Source organism: Alosa sapidissima, chromosome 3 (genome assembly GCF_018492685.1).
Source record: "Alosa sapidissima isolate fAloSap1 chromosome 3, fAloSap1.pri, whole genome shotgun sequence".
Taxonomy (NCBI): Eukaryota; Metazoa; Chordata; class Actinopteri; order Clupeiformes; family Clupeidae; genus Alosa; species Alosa sapidissima.
The window spans coordinates 24,376,139-24,395,825 of record NC_055959.1 but is presented as its reverse complement, the minus strand read 5'-3'; the positions used below and the strand labels follow the sequence as shown (position 1 = coordinate 24,395,825).

At 43.6% G+C, this 19,687-nt stretch overlaps 4 protein-coding genes across 7 annotated transcripts in view; 1 reads left to right on the top strand and 3 right to left on the bottom strand.

The window, feature by feature from the left end:
- The window catches only part of si:dkey-16l2.16 (ras-related protein Rab-35), a 6,557-nt gene extending 5,277 nt beyond the window's left edge, over positions 1-1,280 (bottom strand). For 2 of the 3 annotated variants that reach the window (XM_042084937.1, XM_042084939.1), the window contains exon 1: positions 861-1,280. The gene's annotated coding sequence lies outside the window, so the exon portion shown is untranslated. Of the gene's footprint in view, positions 1-176; positions 292-860 lie in introns of those variants that run through there. The other variant, XM_042084938.1, reaches the window with a different exon arrangement.
- The window catches only part of rnf25 (ring finger protein 25), a 26,200-nt gene extending 13,149 nt beyond the window's left edge, over positions 1-13,051 (top strand). The window contains exon 11 of the mRNA XM_042084933.1: positions 13,038-13,051. The gene's annotated coding sequence lies outside the window, so the exon portion shown is untranslated. The remainder of the gene's footprint in view (positions 1-13,037) is intronic.
- Positions 1,656-7,564, bottom strand: thoc6 (THO complex 6). The gene is made up of 13 exons (XM_042084935.1): positions 7,404-7,564; positions 6,952-7,043; positions 6,760-6,824; positions 6,531-6,634; positions 4,802-4,839; positions 4,177-4,225; positions 3,514-3,585; positions 3,206-3,308; positions 3,051-3,100; positions 2,760-2,822; positions 2,269-2,379; positions 1,972-2,100; positions 1,656-1,863 (listed from the first exon to the last, which is right to left on the bottom strand). Exons 1-13 carry the CDS (start codon positions 7,416-7,418, stop codon positions 1,783-1,785), a joined length of 972 nt encoding a protein of 323 aa, XP_041940869.1. The 5' UTR covers positions 7,419-7,564; the 3' UTR covers positions 1,656-1,782.
- On the bottom strand, positions 8,426-19,687 carry srrm2 (serine/arginine repetitive matrix 2). Of its 2 annotated transcripts, none has more exons than XM_042084930.1 (14): positions 19,479-19,687; positions 17,651-17,899; positions 17,252-17,347; positions 16,926-17,111; positions 16,611-16,706; positions 16,429-16,494; positions 16,159-16,185; positions 15,947-16,066; positions 15,647-15,785; positions 11,237-13,362; positions 10,445-11,110; positions 10,281-10,352; positions 8,948-9,058; positions 8,426-8,849 (listed from the first exon to the last, which is right to left on the bottom strand). In XM_042084930.1, exons 2-14 carry the CDS (start codon positions 17,890-17,892, stop codon positions 8,795-8,797), a joined length of 4,002 nt encoding a protein of 1,333 aa, XP_041940864.1. In that variant the 5' UTR covers positions 17,893-17,899; positions 19,479-19,687; the 3' UTR covers positions 8,426-8,794. The 2 variants fall into 2 exon arrangements, with proteins under 2 accessions (XP_041940864.1, XP_041940865.1); XM_042084931.1 differs by lacking the exon at positions 19,479-19,687 and adding an exon at positions 18,038-18,096.

Below are 19,687 nucleotides of genomic sequence, written 5' to 3'. Positions count from 1 at the left end.
CGCTGCGTGCCCCATCTCCCTTCCTTCAATCATTAAATATAGCTGAAGCAGACGGACCACACCTAATGTATTTAACGACTGAACTCACAAGCGGGATAGGTAAGCAACCACCAATGGTTGAACATACAGAGAAATTCACATCACCATACAAAATATAGAGCTGGACGTAGGCCTACCTCTCATAACAGACACGTCTCGTTACTTTCAGTCAATCGGCAGAAAACATCCAAAATACAAGACACAATGAAAAAGTGAAAGCTACGTGTTATCCAACTTGCAAGGGGAAGTCTCAAAAAGAGAGGCTGGGATGATGAACTACGCCCGATTTCAAAAAAAAAATAAATGGAAGTGAAACCGACAGTAGCCCATGACTTCTAGCCTACAGACTGCCAAAAAGGTAATCAGTTTTGTTAAAAGAAAACTTACTGACTTGTTAACGACAATCAGTGGGCCTAGTCTATCTTCGTCTCGTTACAGTGGGCTAAACACAGCCCATCTATGCAACAAAATCATTTGTGATATTAGCCTACCGTAAGTCATTGATTGCATCAGTAAAATGCTGACCAACCTAGGCCAGAGAATTTCTGTGAGCTACGCGGTGTTTTGATTTTCAACTGAAGTAAACAAGTATTCAATCAAGCGCTAGCGGCGTTACCGTAACCTGCTACTAGCTAAGGCCTAATCATTCTTGCCTTGGAGCTGAACCGATCCTCTTACCTTTGTAGCCAGACCCGTAAATCAGTAAGTATGTCAGTAAGCCAGTCTGACAGCACGCGCCGATTAATCAATGAAGAAAGAATGCGGAATCACAATAAACATTGTTACCGAAATGTTAAGATGGCAAACTATAGCCTACCTACTTTGAGGGCGTCGTGGTTCCAAGATACCAGGGTTTGCACAATCGCTGATTTTGTTTTCCTATCGACCACGTAGCGTCGATTGTGTCCACTTCCAAGGACTAGGCTCCTGGGATCAAGTCTTAAGAAAGTGCGCAGCCTTGGAATGACCACTGGCTCACCGGGCACCGCCTCTGGCCGCCGCACCTGAGTGTTGAGTCACCATCTTCATGGCATGGGTTCTTCCCAACCCCTCCCCTGGCTTTCTTAACCCCCGCCTGTTGCAGAGTTTATAGGACTCCCAAACGGCATTGACTTTTTTTCATGCGGTGTCGTAGCCTAGTCTATTTAGGCTAAACTTTACGCTTTGGATGTCCAAAAGCGTATCCATAACCATAAACTATGACCTAGAGCAGTGATCTCCACAATATCGGTATGAACACGTTTTTACCAGCAATCCATCAGGATTATCGTTAACGGCCGGAAATACGCCCTCGTGTGCTCTAAGAATCCCAGTATTATCGCAAACTTTAGGCTCCCGGTCAACCATTTCCGTTTAGAAAGTTGCCTTGATCCAGTTTCAGCCCTTTAAGCAGGAATACTTAAGCTACCAATGCATGTTAAATAGCAGTCTTCTTGAAAGCTGTACAAAAGGTCCCATAAGAAATCAAAATCATATGTTCTCTATTCGCAGGAAGAAGGGAATATGTTGTAATTACCATATCAATATTACCAATCTAAATAAATAAAAAATACTCAGTCTTTATTTCTTTGGCCAGACATCAAGATTTGTGCAGGTCTACAATATGACACACAAGACTCTGAAAACAAAAGTACTTTATTACATATAAAAATAGGTCACGGTGAATTCACAATTAAAATCAATTTCCAAAAGCTGAGCGTCATGTTTGAGAGAAAAGACTGAGGTATAAAGACGCACATGATCTTAGAAAGACAAGGAGAAAGCTCTGTAGGACAAGTTGGTGAAAACATCAATATGGTCACTGCTGCCCCCTAGCGTCATAACCTGTAATGAGATATGAGTTTTCAGTCATGAGCCATAACGTGAGTACTCAACAATGGAACGTGACAGCAGTCTGAAATTGACAGCGACAGACATAACAAACGAACTCACCCGGGGCTCAGAGGGGTGAACATTCAGAGCCAGGGTGTTCAGAGATGGAGAGGTGCAGGGAATCTGAGCTTTGATTTGGCCTCCCAATAAACAATGGTACAGATAAGGGCCCTCACCGACTGATAAAATCTGAGACAATGAGGGAGCACAAGGGTGAACTATATCCACAAAAACATGCACAAAACCTATAGGACCATCAATGTTTCTTAGTCAGGTGCATGGTAAATAGTTTGAGGTTAAGATAATGGTAAGGCATATTTTCCACTGGTGTGAAATAGTACGAAGATAACTACTCACTAGGTCCTGGTAAAACATGGCCTGACGTTGGCAACCGGCAATGGGGAAGACTGATGTGGGAGACATGGAGCGCAGGTGCCAGAGAGAGAGAGACGGCCCGCCTCCGCAGAGCTGAAGTGAAGAAGGAGAGAGAGAGAAGATGAAAGAGGGGAAACGTACCAAGCAAGCAGCAAACCTACTCACTCTTGATTTTAATCTCAATTTTATCAATGCTTTATCAGGATTTGATCAATTTGTAGTCACAAAACAGTACTCATGGGAGTCCTTTTCCATGCACAGGAATGTCAAAAATCCACAGGGGACTGATAAAAAAGATTTTAAACAAGAATATACGTGTTGAGATGTAATCTTGTCCATGCTTGGAAGCATGTCCACACAAACCCTTCTGATACTCTGACCGACCCCCCCCCCCCCCCAACTCCCCCATCACATGAACAGAGCCAGCCTGTCATGTACACAGTAGACAACCACCCCACCCCCTCTCGTCTCACCATCCAGTCGGAGTCTGTGGTCAGGCAGCTGATCCATCTGCCAAGCTGGGGGCGGGCACATTCCTGTCATAGCACACAGGCCGGGGGACACATACACACACACACACACACAAAGTTGGTCTCTGTTCTAGGGTGATTGTTTATGATCCCCTGGCATTGTTACAATCACACAACATGAAACAGCAATCATCATCCATGGTTCATCTTAAGCCTCTAAGTAATTCATCATGGTTACTGTGAGACTCTTCATCCACATCATTATCATCCAATGATCCAACAAAGTAATCGTACCTGATATTTGTGAACTTCGATACAGTGTACTGACTGTGCTGTCCTGGAATCTGATAGGAGATGGTGTTTAGTTAGTTAACAGTGTGCACTAGACTAGTGAGCTGGCATAACAGAGTATATTTTTAAAAAATCAGCAGGCCAGGCTTGTAAAGTACCCCATATCCGCACTGCACCATCCTCCCCTCCAGACAGGATTTCTCCCTCCCTCTCCCTCACTGTCAGGCAGTGGATGTAGTCACTGTGGCCCTGCAACACCAACTGGATGGGGGTGTGGGGCACAATAAAGTCAGCTGTGATACACGGTCAGCTGACATATCAACACACTAAGAATCACAATCAGAGTGGAGTGGGGGCAAGTGTGTGTGTATAAGCAAGGGAGGTTGAGTGGTGCGCTAAGATATTAGTAATCAACACCATTTTAAAAAATCCCAATGAATATTAGAAGAGAAACTTGCATTCAGACCTTGAAGATGCCACTCTCCAGGTCCATGATGTGAATGTTATTGTCTCCTCCTCCAACAATCAAGCTGTTGTCCTGGAAAGCGAGAAGAAAGAGGGGGATGAGAGTGAAAAAGTGACGAAGAGGAGGGAGACAGAAGGCATTGTTTTCTTTCAAACCTGGCATTTTACTAGCCTGGAAATCCAGACCCTGGAAATCTAGAAAGATTAAGGGTCTGGCCATGACCAATGTATTGGCCCAACTCGAGGGGCGACACCAAGCATGCATTTGAAAATCTCACTGCACGCAATTGGATAACACTACGACCAATGTTTACTGACTGATTCCGGACTTCACTAAATTGAATAACACTATAACCAATGTTTACTGACTGATTCGGGATTTTCCGACGGTGCAACGTTGTCATCATCTGTTTAGCTCGCCTATGGCCCGCCTATATCAGATACACCGATGTGATTGGCGCCCCACGATACAAGGAACATAAGTAATGAGCATCACTCTGGTTTCCAGAGTAGTACTTTACACCAATCCCCAGCAGTGTTTTAAGTTGAACATGGCATATTGACAGCCACTTTATGTTCTCCCTTGACTACTGCTTGATAAATGTAAGAGTATGTAGTTCAACACATGGCTACCCACTAAGCTAGGGCAGTCCCCTCTACTCACTTTTGGACTGAGCACCATAGCATTGATTTCAGGAATCTCTAGACTGGTTCTGGAAAGAAGAAAACAAAATAACATTACAGCACATGAAACATGTATTATTTTTCAGTATACCATATCATGAACATGAATTTTTTATTTTATAGTATTATGTAGGCTATTAATATAGAAAAGGTAATCTATCTTATACAGGGCTGTCAAGTTTTGCCCTTTGAGGGAAAAATCTACTTTCATTTGGTTAGTGGGACTAAAGCTCTCTACACATTGATGCTGATGTGTGTGCGGGCCTTCCACTTGACATTCAATTACATTACATTTCATTATTTTCAATACAACCCCGCACACCAGTGTCAAACTTTGCCGCTGCTAACGCGTTGATTACGATTCCATTCTATTTTTGTCTGCGCCGCCTAGTAAAATCCATTGTTTATCCAATGCTTGTCAGTTAAAACAATTCGGCCCTGATATGTGGGTCAAGTGAAGATGTTAGCCTGAGAAAAGGCATGTGTGGTGTGAGGTTGTTTGAGATCTGTCCATTGCATGCATCTGACATTTAATGTATGAGACTTGATAGCCCTGTATATAGTATACACAACTTTCGGTACAACTACATTGAGTATAATCTTACTTGTAGTTAGGCCTTCTTGTCCATACAGCTTTTGTGTTCTAGAGAGAGAGGGGGGTTAAGGCAACTTTCCACTATTATTCATCCGGTTTCACCATTACAAAATCAGTGTCATACTGAAAGGAACTACAATAATCTGATGTCAGATTACAACTCCTAATCAGAAAAAGTTGGGATGTGTAAAATACAAAAGAAAACAGAATGTGATAATATAAAAGTCTCGTAAATCCATATTTAGCAGCAAAAAGATAGAGAGACAACAGACATAGACAACATAACAAATGTTGAAAATGAAAAATCGGACTATTTCATTTTGCATTTGATGCCCGCAACATGTTTCATAAAAGTTGGGACAGGGAATGTTTACCACTGTGCTGCTTCACCTCTTCATCATCCTGAATGTAGACTGGCTATTACCCAACTGTCCCTTAAAGCAGAAGCTCATGAATACAGCCAATATGTGATATACAACAGATGGTAAATCAGCCGACTAGAGTAAGTTTTAACAACAAAGGTATCATAACGTCCTCTTGCCTTGACCACATCTACATAAACAGAACTCCTTACTCAAAAGCCATATCAGTCCCTATAGGCTGTAGTGATCACAATGTAGTCATTGCAAGGAAGGCTGTTTTACTGTTACAATTTTGGCTGCAGTTTTCAAATTGAGTATCAAACTGTGCACATAGACAATGGTTATCAGAGGTTTTCCTGAGCCCATTCAATGACAGGTCTGGAAACAGGTCTGGTTTTGATTTAGTGCCATCTGAGGTCCAAAAGACCACGGCCATCCAATTCGTTTTTCAGCTTGTTCCCTTGTTTGCAAAGATTACTCTGGATTCTCTGAATGTTTTAACAATATTATGTCCATTAGAACTCCCCAAATACTTCACAATTTCATATTAAGAATTAAATTACATTGTTTCATTTGTGCACATAGGTTTTCGCAGAGTAATGAATATCCCTACATCTTTACTTCTAAGAGACCCTGCCTCTCTGGGATGCTCTTTTTCATACCCAATCGTGTTGCTAGTTACCGTAATTAGTTGTAAAACATTCCTCCTTTTCTTTACTTTATCATTACTTTTCACAAATTTTCCAGCATTTTGTTACACCCAGTCCCAACTTTTTTTGAAAAACATGTTGCTGGTATCGAATTCAAAATGAACATATATTTTTCATGAAATAGTCAAATTTGTCATTTTATAACATTTGATATAGGACATGTGTCCTTTTTGCAACTAAATATGAGTTTAAAAGATTTGCAGATTATTACATTCTGTTTTTATTTACATTTTACACAACGTTCCAACTTTTTCTGATTTGGGGTTGTATAACATTTACAGAGTATGTTATGGTGATGTTCAGTAACCATCTGTATAACATTTACAGAGTATGTTATGGTGATGTTCAGTAACCATCTCTAAAGTCTTTGTAGGTGGACTATCCAAGTAAAGTGCGAATTGAGGCTAGTAATATACTTTACACCCATTTGTGCAAAAATCATGACACCAAAAGTGTCCTTATCTAGTATGTTCCCTTGAAATAAGATTGTGTGAAATAATGTGAAGACACATACTCAACACAGATCAAGTACAAAATTGTCCATTTAGACACTGAAAACACTCACTTTTATTAAAGAGACACTTCACATGGACAGACACTTTGTGCAGTGTATTCTCTTACAAGGTGATTTTGAAGAATACTCTCCATAGTACAAGTCCAGACCTACCCTTTTGATGAGTTCACACCAGTTCCAGCCACTGATCTCGCCATTCCCTGCACTCAAAAGCTGGCTATCCGTGGAAAGCAGGGAAAACACTGGACCCTCATGAGCTGGCACAAAGGACCATAGGATGAAGAAAATGGGTCATAGTGATGGATTAGATAAGTCACAAGACAACTACAAAATAGCTTATGCAGTAGCATATTGACATGGTGGTGGGTGGTTTGAGACTCACCTGTGAAAGTGAGGACTGGTTTCTGACTGAGGTCTGTGGCCTCTGGACTGAGAGCAGCTGATAGACTGCATAAAACAAATCAGAGGAACCATTAGAAGCTTTCATTAGGTCTACATCTGACAATCTGCCTGACTTTGGCTGCTACTAGCAGACGAAAGAAATTAAACCAAACTTTAAGCGTCATCGCAGTACCTAAACAAAGCAATCTCTCCGTAGTTGTTCCCTACTGCCAAGAAACGTCCGCAGGGAGAGAAGCTCTGGGAGAAGACCGACATGTGGAGAAGCTGTGTATAGAAAGCATGTTCATTGGTGTTTACTAGAAGAAAAAGTTCAACCTAGTCAGCCATTATAACAGCATCCCTGTGGCTTTAGTTTATAGACACAACATGGACGTAAACTCTATTATGTACACAACAAACCTAGCACACTGTGACCATTCATCGTTTCAAAGTAACACTTGCATTGAGGCTAGCAATCGACATTTTCAAACAATACAGCAAGCGCTTAACATTAGTTAACGTTAGGTACTTCCATAGGGCACTTCATGATTAACGCTGTTCACCACACGACAAGGATCCCCGTGGAGAATAAGTCGTCTCAACAAATAAATGGCAGTCTTTCACTATTTTAAGATGAAAATGTACCTCTATGGGCCCCATGGCTGCGATTACTGTTGCTTGTTTTTGTTTTATGGACACTTTTGTCTATTTAAAAAATCCTCTAGCGCAATCAGGGCAATCCAACAACTCTATTCAAACGCTGTCGCCCAAATTCTACGCAGGCGGAAGTGGCTACTTTGAATTGTGGGAATTGACGTCTTCGGTACTACTTGGAACAACTGATCCCTCTAAACATTCTTGATCAGTGGCTTGAAACCCTTAAACAACCCCTGTCAAAATGTATGGAATCACCACTCTTGGAGGATGTTCATTCAGCTGTTTTATTATTTTTTTTTTTTAAAGAGAGAGGTGCCTCAATTTTTTTTCTATAACAGATGAACATTCTGGCTTTGTGAAACATAGCTCCAACAAATCTGCAAAGATTGTAGTAATTTAAGGCAATTCATGTTTTAGATCATGTAGAGGAAAATATGGAATCACTCAATCCTGAGGAAAAATGTATGGAATCGCTCCAAAATAATTCCAAAAAAAATATTTTTGAGGCACATCTGTGGTTTGTCTTTTTTCTAAAAAATAAAACAGCTGAATGAACATCTTCCAAGAGTGGTGATTCCATATTTTTGGACAGGGGTTGTATATAGTCAGTACTTTGAGTAAATGCAGTAAGATTGTGTTTTTACCCAATATATGGAAAATGAAAAAATGGCAGGAACAATTGAGATTTAATGGATGACAAATCTTCAACTTTGTTAAACACAAAGTAGAAGAATAAAAAACAATTCTGAAGGTAGAAAAAGCCCTAACACTCTACTTAAAACAAATGCAATTAAAACCGCAAAATAGAAACAAAATGTTTCCAAATTCTCTTTCAATCATGCCTTCCAAACCATTATGATTTTTTGACAACACTTTAAACCCACAACACAGAATTTGGGGATATCCAGATTGTTTATCTGTGCAATTAAGCTTTACTTATTGAAAATACACCCGACATCAAAATATAAAGTCAACAATCTACCACTAAGAATAGGAAACAAGTAAACATGTAAGAGACACAAGAGTCTTTATTACTCAATTCGGTATTTTTTCACAAAGAGAACAGAAAGGTTTGTCACAGTCATGGGTACAGCACATTGTCCATTCACTGAAAGCCAAATTACTGAAGTCATATCTACATTCATAACAATGAAGGGTCAGAGGGAAAAAAAAAAAAGTGTGTGTGTGTTGTCCCACACCCTTCACATGTGTCACCATAATAAAAAAGTGAATTTAACCATCATATCACTGGGGAAAGTCCCTAATGTCTTTATTTGCCACCCACGATCAACCCTAAAACGGCTGGGTGGCACAGTCCAGCTCAGTACATCAACAGTTTCCAGAGGTACGAAATGAAGAGACGACGTGTAGGAGAGGACTCATCTCCTCCGCTTACTGCTGGGTGACCTGCTCCTAGACCGCCTGCTTCCACTCCTGAAGAAGAGAAAAAGCAAAGAGATCAGCATGGGTGTGTCTGTGGTACTAGAACATAAAGGCAAAAACACACAGACATGGGGAAACAAGTTTCTGACCTTCGGTGGGGCGGGGAGGGGGCACCACGGCGCATTCTCATTGGAGGAGAATAGCTGAGCGAACGGGAGTCTCGTAGTGAATCAGCTGGTACCCTTTCAGGCCGATGAGGGCTAATGGGGAAAACACAGGATTATATGAGCATCGCTTCCCAAGATACTTTGTGAGTCTCTTACTTCACCTAATTGAAGGAAATGTCTTGTCCTAAAATGGTGGCATTTGTAACCGCTCTCCAAAGTTGTGAATTACTCTGAAAAAATTGCTCACCAAAGTACACAAACCATATTAAAGTGTGAGTAACTAGATATTAACAATATGTACATTATTAGAATGAGGAAGGGGGATAAGAAGGTAGGCAGACTGCACTGATGATTTTAAGACATAATAGATTACATTAATAATAGAGTTTCTACAAAAATAACTATCTGCCAACATTGGCATTGTTGACTGATATAAGTTATCAGCAAATTTATGTGACATTTACCGATGGCAGCTGCTGATGTTAATCTGTTATGTTGCATCAATTCTGCACAAGGTAAATGTTGTGCCTGAAAGACCTGAACATGGTTATTTTATTTCATTAATATTTTAGTTTTACTTTAGTTATGAGGTTATGGTTATGAGGCCAATCTCTAGGTATGGTGAAGGGTGTGTGATGTGGGGCTATTTCAATTCCAAAGGCCAAGGGAACTTTATCAGGATGCATAGCATCCTGGATCCATGAAATAACTGGCCTTTAAAAATAAAAATCTGCCTGCCTCTATGGGAATTTAACATAGGGGTGCCAATACTTATGACCTCTGTATTTTAAGGAAGAACATTTATTTTTTTGTGATACATTATTCATTCACAAAGAAAATTGGTGTCCTTAAAGGTTGGATATTTCCTCATTTTTTTTACTTAAGGCATTAAGATCAATTTCCAAAAGATGATTTTATATTCCTCTTTTTAGGCAACTGTATGTCTTCTGCCTCCCTTAAAAAACACCATTAGGATCAGTAAAGTCAATTATTTGTACTAGTTTATTTAAATTGATAAAATCTGGGCCTATACTGATAGCAATATATAAAATAACAATTTGGCCCATAACTTATGGCGATGTTTTTTAGTTATAAAAATATATTTTAGATTTTGTTGTTAATCAAAACCTTACATTTCAGTTAGCCTATTAGCTGGTTTGATGCTCACTGAGCTCAATGCAAATCAAACCAGCTAATATTCTTCTTTTTAGTCAACTTTAGCAGAGGTGCCAATAATTCTGGGGGCAACTGTATCTACTGGGGATGGCTGGCAATTATTCTCCATGTTATTCTATAAAAACAACAAACTAGTTACCTCCTTTTACCCTCCTTCTCACCGCCTGGTGAAGATGAGGATGACTTCCTACGAGGTGGAGCAGCATCGCCACTGAAAGTGAAAAAAGAAAAAAAAGAAAATATTGAGACGCGCATTATCAGTGTGTTAAAGACCGTTTGTGAACTTATGCCAAAGCTCCTTACCCTTTGTCTTGCTCAGGCTCTGAGTCTGAGCTATCTGACGACGATGAGGAGGACGAAGATGATGAAGATGATGACGAGCTTGAGCTACCCTGCCAGCTTTTTTTCAACTTCTCCTCTATCCCTGGCTGCCCATTTACTGGATTCTTTGCCGTGTTTGGCTGCTCTGGTTGATGGGGGGCCAGAGCTGTAGGTTGGCCCCTGCGACCTCTTCTCGACGAATCCCTGCTCTCTGCCGGGGTCCGGAATGGAGAGGGCGGGTCTTTGCCTGGTGCCCTGCGATCTGATTGGCTGGAAGGAGCTCGTCTCTCCAGAGACCGGGACCTTCTCCTCTCAGCAGTCTCCCTGTCCTGTTCTGTCCTCTCCTCCTGCCTCATCCCTGTCTCCCTTTCGGAGCCGGGTTTCCGGCTTTGCTCCTTTGTTCCGGCCTTCCCTGCCTCATTCTCGGAGGCAGATGAGTCCGAGTCGGAGGAGGATGAGGAGGACGACGAAGACGAAGATGATCCCGAATGATTAGGTGGGGAAGGGGCTTTGGCAGGGGGACGTCCTCTCTTTTCTCTCTCCTGCTCTTGTTCTCGCTGTCTCTCTCGATTTCGTTCTTGCTCCCGTTCTCTTGATAGTGACCGACTGCTCCTACGTCGGTATCGGGGAGATGGAGAACGTCGAGACCTGAAAAAAGGAAATCAGTTTAAAAACATTGCCCAGTAGCAGTGTTCACTGAGGTCCAAGAAAAATGGTGCATTTGGACCCTTGTGGCTTATTTGGTGGGGTACACAACACATACACCAAACATACCTGATGGGGGGGCTGCTGTTCCTCCTTGGGCTTCGAGACCTACTGCTCCTCCTGACCGGTGGCCTGTCTCTGCTACGGTCAGCATCTCGCTCTCTGTCCCTGTCTCTATCTCTATCCCTGTCTCTCTCCCTTTCTCGTTCCCTCTCCCTGTCACGTTCCCTCTGTCTCTGCCTCTCCCTGTCTCGCTCCCGCTCTCTGTCCCTCTCCCGGTCTCTGCTGCGTTCTCTGCGTGGTGAGCGGGCGGGAGAAACCCTCCTGGGGGAGTGGCCACGTGGGCCATCCTGGTACTGCCGAGGCGGGGTGCGTGCGTCCTCCCGGCCCCTTGCTCTGGGGGAGTCCGGCGACACCCCTCTCCTCCTCCTGTCTCTGTCCCCCTCCCCTTGACTCTCCCCAGCGGAGGGCCGGTAGGCGTCGGCGCCCTCCCCTCGCCCTCCCTTCTGGTCTCTAGTGGGCTCGGTGGGAGAGTAGCGATCAGGCCGGTCTCGACCTCTCTGGGGGGCAGGCGGAGGGCTGCGGTTGTCCGCGTTTGCGGGCGAGTATCTATCCTTCCCCCTGTCCCTCTGCCTCTCCATCTCTGCAGGCGAGGACCTCTCCTTCCCCCTGTCCCTCTGCCTCTCCATCTCTGCAGGCGAGGACCTCTCCTTCCCCCGGTCCCTCTCCCGGTCTCTCCCCCTCTCCCGGTCCCTATTGTGCTTGTCCATTTCGGTGGGAGTGTATGGCTCTAGGGCTCCCTCCCGGCCTGGCCGCCTGGCTCCTGCCCTGTCCGCGGCCGTGCAGGGTGGAGAGGGTGGAGACCTGCCCCTGGCTGCCGGTGTGGGGCTGTAGCGCTCGCGGCCTCTCCTGTCCACGTTTTCCTCTCTCTGGTCACGCGCACGCGCAGGAGGAGTTGGGCTGCCTTTCCAAGCGGGCACGTGGGGCTGTTCCTTCTCCCTCCCTCGGTCCACTCTCTCTCTGGTCCCGTTCTCCTTTTGAGCGGGTGGCTGAGGCGGAGCTGGGGCTTCCTTCCCTTTCTTCTCGGCTGCCTTTTGCTTCTTCTTCTTTTCACCGTCGTCAGAGGAGGCCGACGACGAAGAGGAGGAGGATGAGGAAGAAGACGAGCTGTCACTATCATCGTCGCTGCTGCTGCTGCTACTATCACTGCTGCTGCTGCTGCTGCTGCTACTACTGCTGCTGCTGCTGCTGCTACTACTGCTGCTCTCTTTGGCTTTGCTCTTCTTCGCCGGCTTCTGCTTGGCCTTTGCCTTCTCTTCCTTCGCAGGACTCTTCCCTTTTACTTTCTCTCGTTTCTTCTCCTCCACGTCTTTTTCTTTTCTGCTCTTGTCCTCTACAACTCTCTCCTTCCTGGCCTCTGCCACGCTGTCCCTCTCTGGAGTGCGATCCTGTGGACGCTGCCTGCCGAAGTGAGTGTCTTCCTTCTCTTTCTCCCTCCCCCTCTCCTTCTCCCGGTCGCTCTCTCGCTCCCGGTCTTTGGGAGCCTCCCTCTCCCTGCCCCTCTCGTTCTTCCTCTCCTCCTCCCGATCCCTCTCTCTCTGTCTGCCGTTGGCGATGGGCGAGCGCCTAGGAGGGGTCGCAGAGCCGCTGCGGCGGTCCCTCTGTCTCTCGCGGTCGCGGTCGCCCTCTCGTGCTCTAGGCGGCGGAGGGCTCTCCTTCTCCCTCCCCCTCGGTGGTTCTCTCGGCCTGCCCCGCTCCCTGTCCCTCTCTCGGTCAGACGGGGCCTTAGGTGTGACGTCCCTCTCTCTTCCGCTCCCTCGCTCCCTCTCTTTGCTCCGTCCTCTCCTGGGAGGCTCCCGGTCCGGGGAAGCGGAAGAGTCGTCGCGCCGCCTCTGGGGCTTGTCTTTCCTTTTTTCCTCCTCCTCTTGTCTCCTACGCTCCTCTTCACGACTCTTGCCCTTCTGTCGCTTTGGGGACGGAGATGGGGAGGAGGAGTCGTGTCTGTTTCTGTCCTGCTTCTCCTGCTCCTTCTCCCGTCCTCTCGTCCTCTCCCCACTCCTGGACCGACGAGCTCGATCTCGAGAAGGGGAGGAGTCGTCGTGCCTCGTCTTTTTCTCCCTGCCTCGGTCCTTGTCCCCTCCTCTGTCTTTCTCTGTCCTCTCTCCATCAGAGGAACTGACATGTCTGGGTGGATTCTGGGGGAAGGAAGCAAGGAGAAAACATAAACGTCATTAAAGAGTGAAAAAAAGGACATGGAGAGTGATAAAGAATATACTGAATATTCTTAGGAGTATTTCCCAATTTCTCCTAAGAATATGCAGTATATTCTAGTGTTAATTTTGTCACCAATTTTTAATTTAGTCTTAGTCTTGTGACGAAATGTCCTTTTTAGTCTGTTATATTTAGTCATTCAAATATCATTTTTGTTAGTTCAATCTCGTCATTTTAGTCTAGTTTTAGTCAAAAGAAAACTAAAGGTATCTTAGTCTTAGTCAGTTTTAGTCAAAGAATTTTAGTCTTTTTTTCTAACAAATTATTTCTGATTACCATTTCAGTCAAATAGTGTTTCACACATCTCAATTTTCCAACAATAGTGTGTCCCCACAGGGCTACTCGTCTGTTATAATTACTCATTCTGATTTTGTGTCAGTCAGCATGTTTACATGCACAGGCAAGTCAAGCTACAGTTCCCTCGGCTGGGATTTGACCATAGAAAGTAAAAGATTTGACTAGACCACTGTCATGATCTTTGCAGACCAGTGTTTCTCAAAGTGTGGTCCGGGGACCACTGGTGGTCTGTAAGCTATCCCAAGTGGTCCGCAAGCACACGTGGTAAAATATAATATTAAGGTTTTGCACCTCCGTTCTAATGTTACGTCACCGTTTGTTTACAACTAGAGTGGTAGGCAAGAATGGTAGGCAAGGCACTGCAGGGTGGTAGGCAAGCCTACAACAGTCGGGTTGCATAGGCTACACATAGTTACAAATAGCTTCAAAATTGAAATTTTAATATCAAATATTGACCGGGACGCCAACCACTTGTGTAGGCCCCAACAGTTGGTTTTACAATAAGAAGCAAAAAGGCGACGAACGACCGTTTAGCCTACCTATCCTCATGGTTGTGGAGGATGATCGTTAGCAGCTGTGAAGTCTTTTATTCTAAAAATGGCCTAATGGTGTAGCCTAGACTAGGCCTACTGTCTACAAAGACATAGGCTAAAATACAACTATCTACAGTCATCCAAAAATGAATTGCCAGATATAGGCTATGAAGGGGAAAAGTGCAGCATTTTAAACATGGCAAGAATATTTTTACCGGAACAGTTTGTTCTAATTTGTCTCGTGAAATTTGTCATTCGTAATCACCTATATTCTGTTCTATTTCAAGTTATCATGAGTGTCATTTGATTATATAATCACAAAATATGCTAATAAATGAACAGAATAGGCTTATGTGCTATAGCCTACAGGTCAGTTAGGCTAACTCCCATATGTCAAAATAAACTGACTACAACTTAACACAGCAACCTCAAACACCACTGTTGAACCTATAGGCTACTGCTTCAGTCATGCTTCAGAAATAAGCAGTTTATGAATTATCTTTACCCGTTTAATCAAGTCCACATGACCAAAATAACAGCATATTTAAAGGCTGAGCTAGCATAACAGTCTAATATAGCCAATGCTGCAATGGATAACTATTAAAAAGTTTCATATAATTAATTAACTTTATCACTCACATTCTAAGTTTTTCTGGGTGGTTATATATCCATGCAGATCATCTTCAAATAAGCCATTGCTGTTAAATGTTATAATATGTTACAGGATTCATGACTTTAACGCTATTATGTTACATGCTGAGTGACTGACGCTGGCTATATAACTGTAGGCTACCGTTTTAACGTCTGCTGACTACCAAAACCTGTCGCTGTTCAGTTGAAGTTAAATGATCAAATATTGTTTGATTTTGTGTCAACTTTCAGAGGGAAGACATGTTCCTTTCTGGCCAAAAACAGGGTTGCAGCAACAGCAGGTAGACTAGCCTACAGAAAACCTGCTGCGCATAAACTCGTTGGGGATATTTTGAAAACGTAACAGCTAGATATTCTGTCTTATCATTTTGTAGATGAAAATGAAGAGAGATCTTAGTTTTTATTTCATGCAAAACATTTTAGTCTCGTCTTTTTTTGTCAACAATAATGCATCTTAAGATAGTCTTAGTCAGTGTTTCAGGACATTAGTGCAGTTTCGTCATCGTCTCGTCTTAGTCATGAAAAAAAATGTTGTTGACTAACATATTTCCTCTCGTCTGATGAAATGAACAACATCCTACTGAACTAAACTAATAGTAGAAATTTGGGCGCAGGGCTCACAAAGCACTATATATCTTGATATGAGTATTGTTACACAACATCAATCAAGGATTAATGGCTGCCATAGAGGACAACACAAACGCAGACAGAGCATCAATGACCCTACCTCGCGTCCTGCTCTTCTTGGGGGAGTCCTCTCGCTGCGACCTCTCCCCATTCTATCAGGAGACCGCTCCTTGCGCCCCTCCTCGCCTCTTCGACCCGGCTGGTTCTGCTGTCGCTCCCTCAGTGGAGCAGGAGATGGGCTGGTTACCAAAATCACAAACAGACATGGCATCAGTCAACAGGAAGAAAGGAACTATCCATTGCAAACTACTAGTACAGCAGTGACAGATCAGGTTTCATGTTAATGTTCACATGGAAAAGGTGTATCAAAAGGTCAATGTACTAGACAAGAGAGCACTACCTGTGAGCAGGGCTGGATGATGCGCTGCGGTGTTTGCGGGTCTTGGGAAGAGGAGGAGTCTCATTTTCACTCTTCTTCCTCTTTCTCTTTTTCTTTGATGTTTCCTTCTCGGAGGAGGAACTGATGAGAAATAATGACAATGGAACATGACTAACTCCGCAAGACACAAGAAATATTACCGCACAAGTAGGAGTTCTGCTCAAGTAGCTTACCTATCACTGTCTTCTTCAGATTCCGCCCTAAGAAATAATGAAAAGGTTGGATAAGTGAACAATAATGTATTTCATCAGTGCCAACCTAACAATGGTATGGTTACTAAATGTGAACTCCTCAATATGAAGTTGTAACAGAAACACAGAAGCTGGTGTAATTTAAAGTGGGTCACTGTTGGCCTGTCAGTTTCTGTTTGTGAATTAACAGTTTCTCTTTCAGACAGGCTTTGCCCCCAACAACACAAAAACAGTACAATTGCAAAAAGATACCTTTTCTTCTTCTTCTTTTGAGCCTTCTTCTTATCACGTTTGGGAGAAGGGGAGGGACTCTCTGAGCTAAAACAGATAACAGTATAAAAGATATGACCACAAGAAACTCATATCCAGTCCTAAACCGCCAAAACAATCACAAGTTGCCTGCCACCCATTTATTCTCCTCCGTCCACACTCACCTTTCTCTGCGCTTGTTTCTCTTCTTCTTCTTCTTATGACTTTGTTTGCGTTCAGGGGAAGAGTCAGACTCCTCTGACTCCTCTGGTTCTATAAGTCTAGAACACACAGGATAAAGGGATTCAAATTCAAATCACAATTCTAAGCCATTCAAAGCAATAATCAGAATGTAAAAGGTTGAGTGAGCTGCCTACACCATAAAAGGATTTTCTATATTCTCTTTCAGTTATTTGCCTTTCATCCCAGTCTCAACCAGCTCCTTCAACTCATTGCCTTCCATCCCAGTCTCAACCAGCTCCTTCAACTCATTCACTCACTGGTACTTCTGCTGCTGCTGACGTTCCCTCTCCAGTCTCTCCTGCTCCCTCTTCTCCTTTTCACGCTCCTTGCGGTCGGGGTGGAATGAGGAGCCGTCCACGTAGTCGGAGCCGATGCCGAAGGCCTGCCTCAGCCGGTCATTCTTCTGCTGGTTGGCTGCGGCCAACGCATGTGTCTCAGTCACACTAAAGACAGGAGAGAAGATGCAAAAGTCAATGTAGGGACAGAGACTAGACAGTAAAGATTGGAGACAGCTGTCTGACTGTCTGTGCGATATCTTTGATAACCTTTGGAATGTGTTGTCTGAAGATAGCCGTGGACTTACTTTGGACGTTCTGCGGGAGTGGGAGCAGGCTCCAGTTGCTCCTGCAACATCAGACGGAAACTGTTCACTTTCTCGTCGATCTCTTCAGCGGAGTACCTGAGAGAAGTAATACAGGTCAGTGTCAAAGCTACGCTACGTCCCACATGGATGAGTGCTGTAAGACACACAATCTGTATATGATGTTCAATCTGACTCAAGAGTTTGATGCAGCTATTGGAGGACACTATTTGAACATGCAACCATCTATAATTAAACAACCTGGACGTTCACAGAGGGCCTACAGAAGCATCAGACTGGACCAGGTAAGACCCCAATACAATTGTGATGAGGGAAACTGCGGGTCAATGCAACAAGTGCCCCATCATAATTTCATCTGGCACAACTGGAACTACACCTTACCCTTGCTCCTCCATCATGTCCTGCAGCTCGGCACATTTGACCTCCAGCTGCCTCTTCCGCTGGTGCTCGAGAATCTCAGCATTGGGCTGGCGATTCAGTTGGCTTTCCAAGCGCTCGCGGTCCTTCTCATCCGTACCACGGTCCTCGCGCGGGCGCTTGGCACGCACACTCGACAGGTTCCGCTGCACGTAACCATTGGTGCCACTACCACGCGGCGTGGTAAGGCCAATCCCGTTATACATCTCTGCTCTATGAGATCAGGAGGGAAAATGAAGGAGAGGTTTAGGGGTGCAACCAGTAACAAGGCAGAGAAAGAAGAAGCAAGGAAAAGGTAGGTCAACATCAAGTAAGGGACAAACTAAGTGAAAACACCATTAGGCATCTAACCTTTTGATAACACCTAAAACAGGCCTTCAGAGACTCCTGAGATAGACAGATAGATACACACACACATATTTTTGATGTTTTGCCAATATGACAGTTCTCCCTCGAAAGCAGCTCAGTCAAGGTTCAAACAAATACAAGTTTTGTTTGTTTTTTTAATAATAAAAAAATAATTCCCCTAATCGATCCTGAGCTGAAACACTTTTGAATGTCACAGTAACAATCTCAGCAGACTCAAGGCGTAAATTTTAAGTCACCTCGCTCCCAAATTACATTGACATGAAAAACAAAACTACCCTGCCATTTGATCTCTAATTTCATAACTAAGATTATATTAAGCTACTACTACAGGACCGTAAATTAACACACTGAATTTAAAGCAGCAAGATAAGCACCACAGGCCTCGATTACTACCGTCTACTCAAGCAGTCACTGCAATTATTCACGAAAACTTATCACTAAGTAGTGATTGAGTAAGATTATGAACAATTGGCTGGTGGTAAAACAAATCCAATGGCAAAAGCAGATCGACAATGTTTCACTGCTACTGGCTGACTATAATTTTCGGTGACGCACATCATCTAACATGAATATGAAGTTCCCCGGTAACGATAAATTAATGCTTTAACAATAGCATATGACCATAGTCTGACAACTGTAGACAACGCAAAACTGTCGATCTGCTAACTCACTAAAAATTAGTTCGACACGGTAAAACGAGGGCTGGCAATAACTGGTTAACTCGCTAATCTTCATGCATATTTCGTCAACGTATTGGCACGGTAATGGTTTACAGTGAAAATGGGCCTCGTAATCTCGGAGAACTCCGTCATATGGGACGCAAAGCTAGCAGGTTCAGTTAGCTATCCATCTCCTCTACTTGTGAGATTTATGGTGTTGTTCGCTAGCAAAGAAGACTGTCGCAACTTCATAAGAAGACAAGTTAGCTAACATTAGCTAGTTGGTAACTCACAAGTAGCAACTAATTAACTTTCAGACTTAACAGGCTCACTGCAACAGTCAACTGAACGATAAATTAATACTAAACTAAGCTATACAAACAACAATTACGTGCGAAACAAAAGCTATTCCAGGAAACTGAAATAACATGGCCGATTTTGGCTAGTTCTATCTACTAACGTTAACGTAGCTACAGCGGGCACCTCATGTATCATGCTAGTCATTGTCATAACATCTCAGGTGTTTAAAATAACACCAAACACCCATAGATAATTTAATTAGGTGTTTTATTCAAACTACAACATAGATGGAAAATTAGGAATGCCTGTTGTCTGGCTAGCTCACAAAGCTACTTACTAGGTAGCTAACGTTGAAATAACGTAAACCATCCACTAGCATGGTGGCCAACTAGATAACGTTAGCTAGCGATAATGCTAGTAAGCCCTAACAGCTAAAATACAAACGCGCACCTTAGCGAACTTACCTCTTTTGTTTTCAAAAGAGAGAGAATGAAGGGTGGCTCTTCACTCAGTGACTACACGATGCCTTGCCCGATAATAAAGAAGGGCTACAACTAATAACAAGAAAAAAAAAATGTAATTCTCATACACGTTGCTAGCTACTGTACCGGAGCACGGCTAACTTAGACGTCATGAGAAAGCAAAGCATGACATGACCCACAAGGCACTGCGA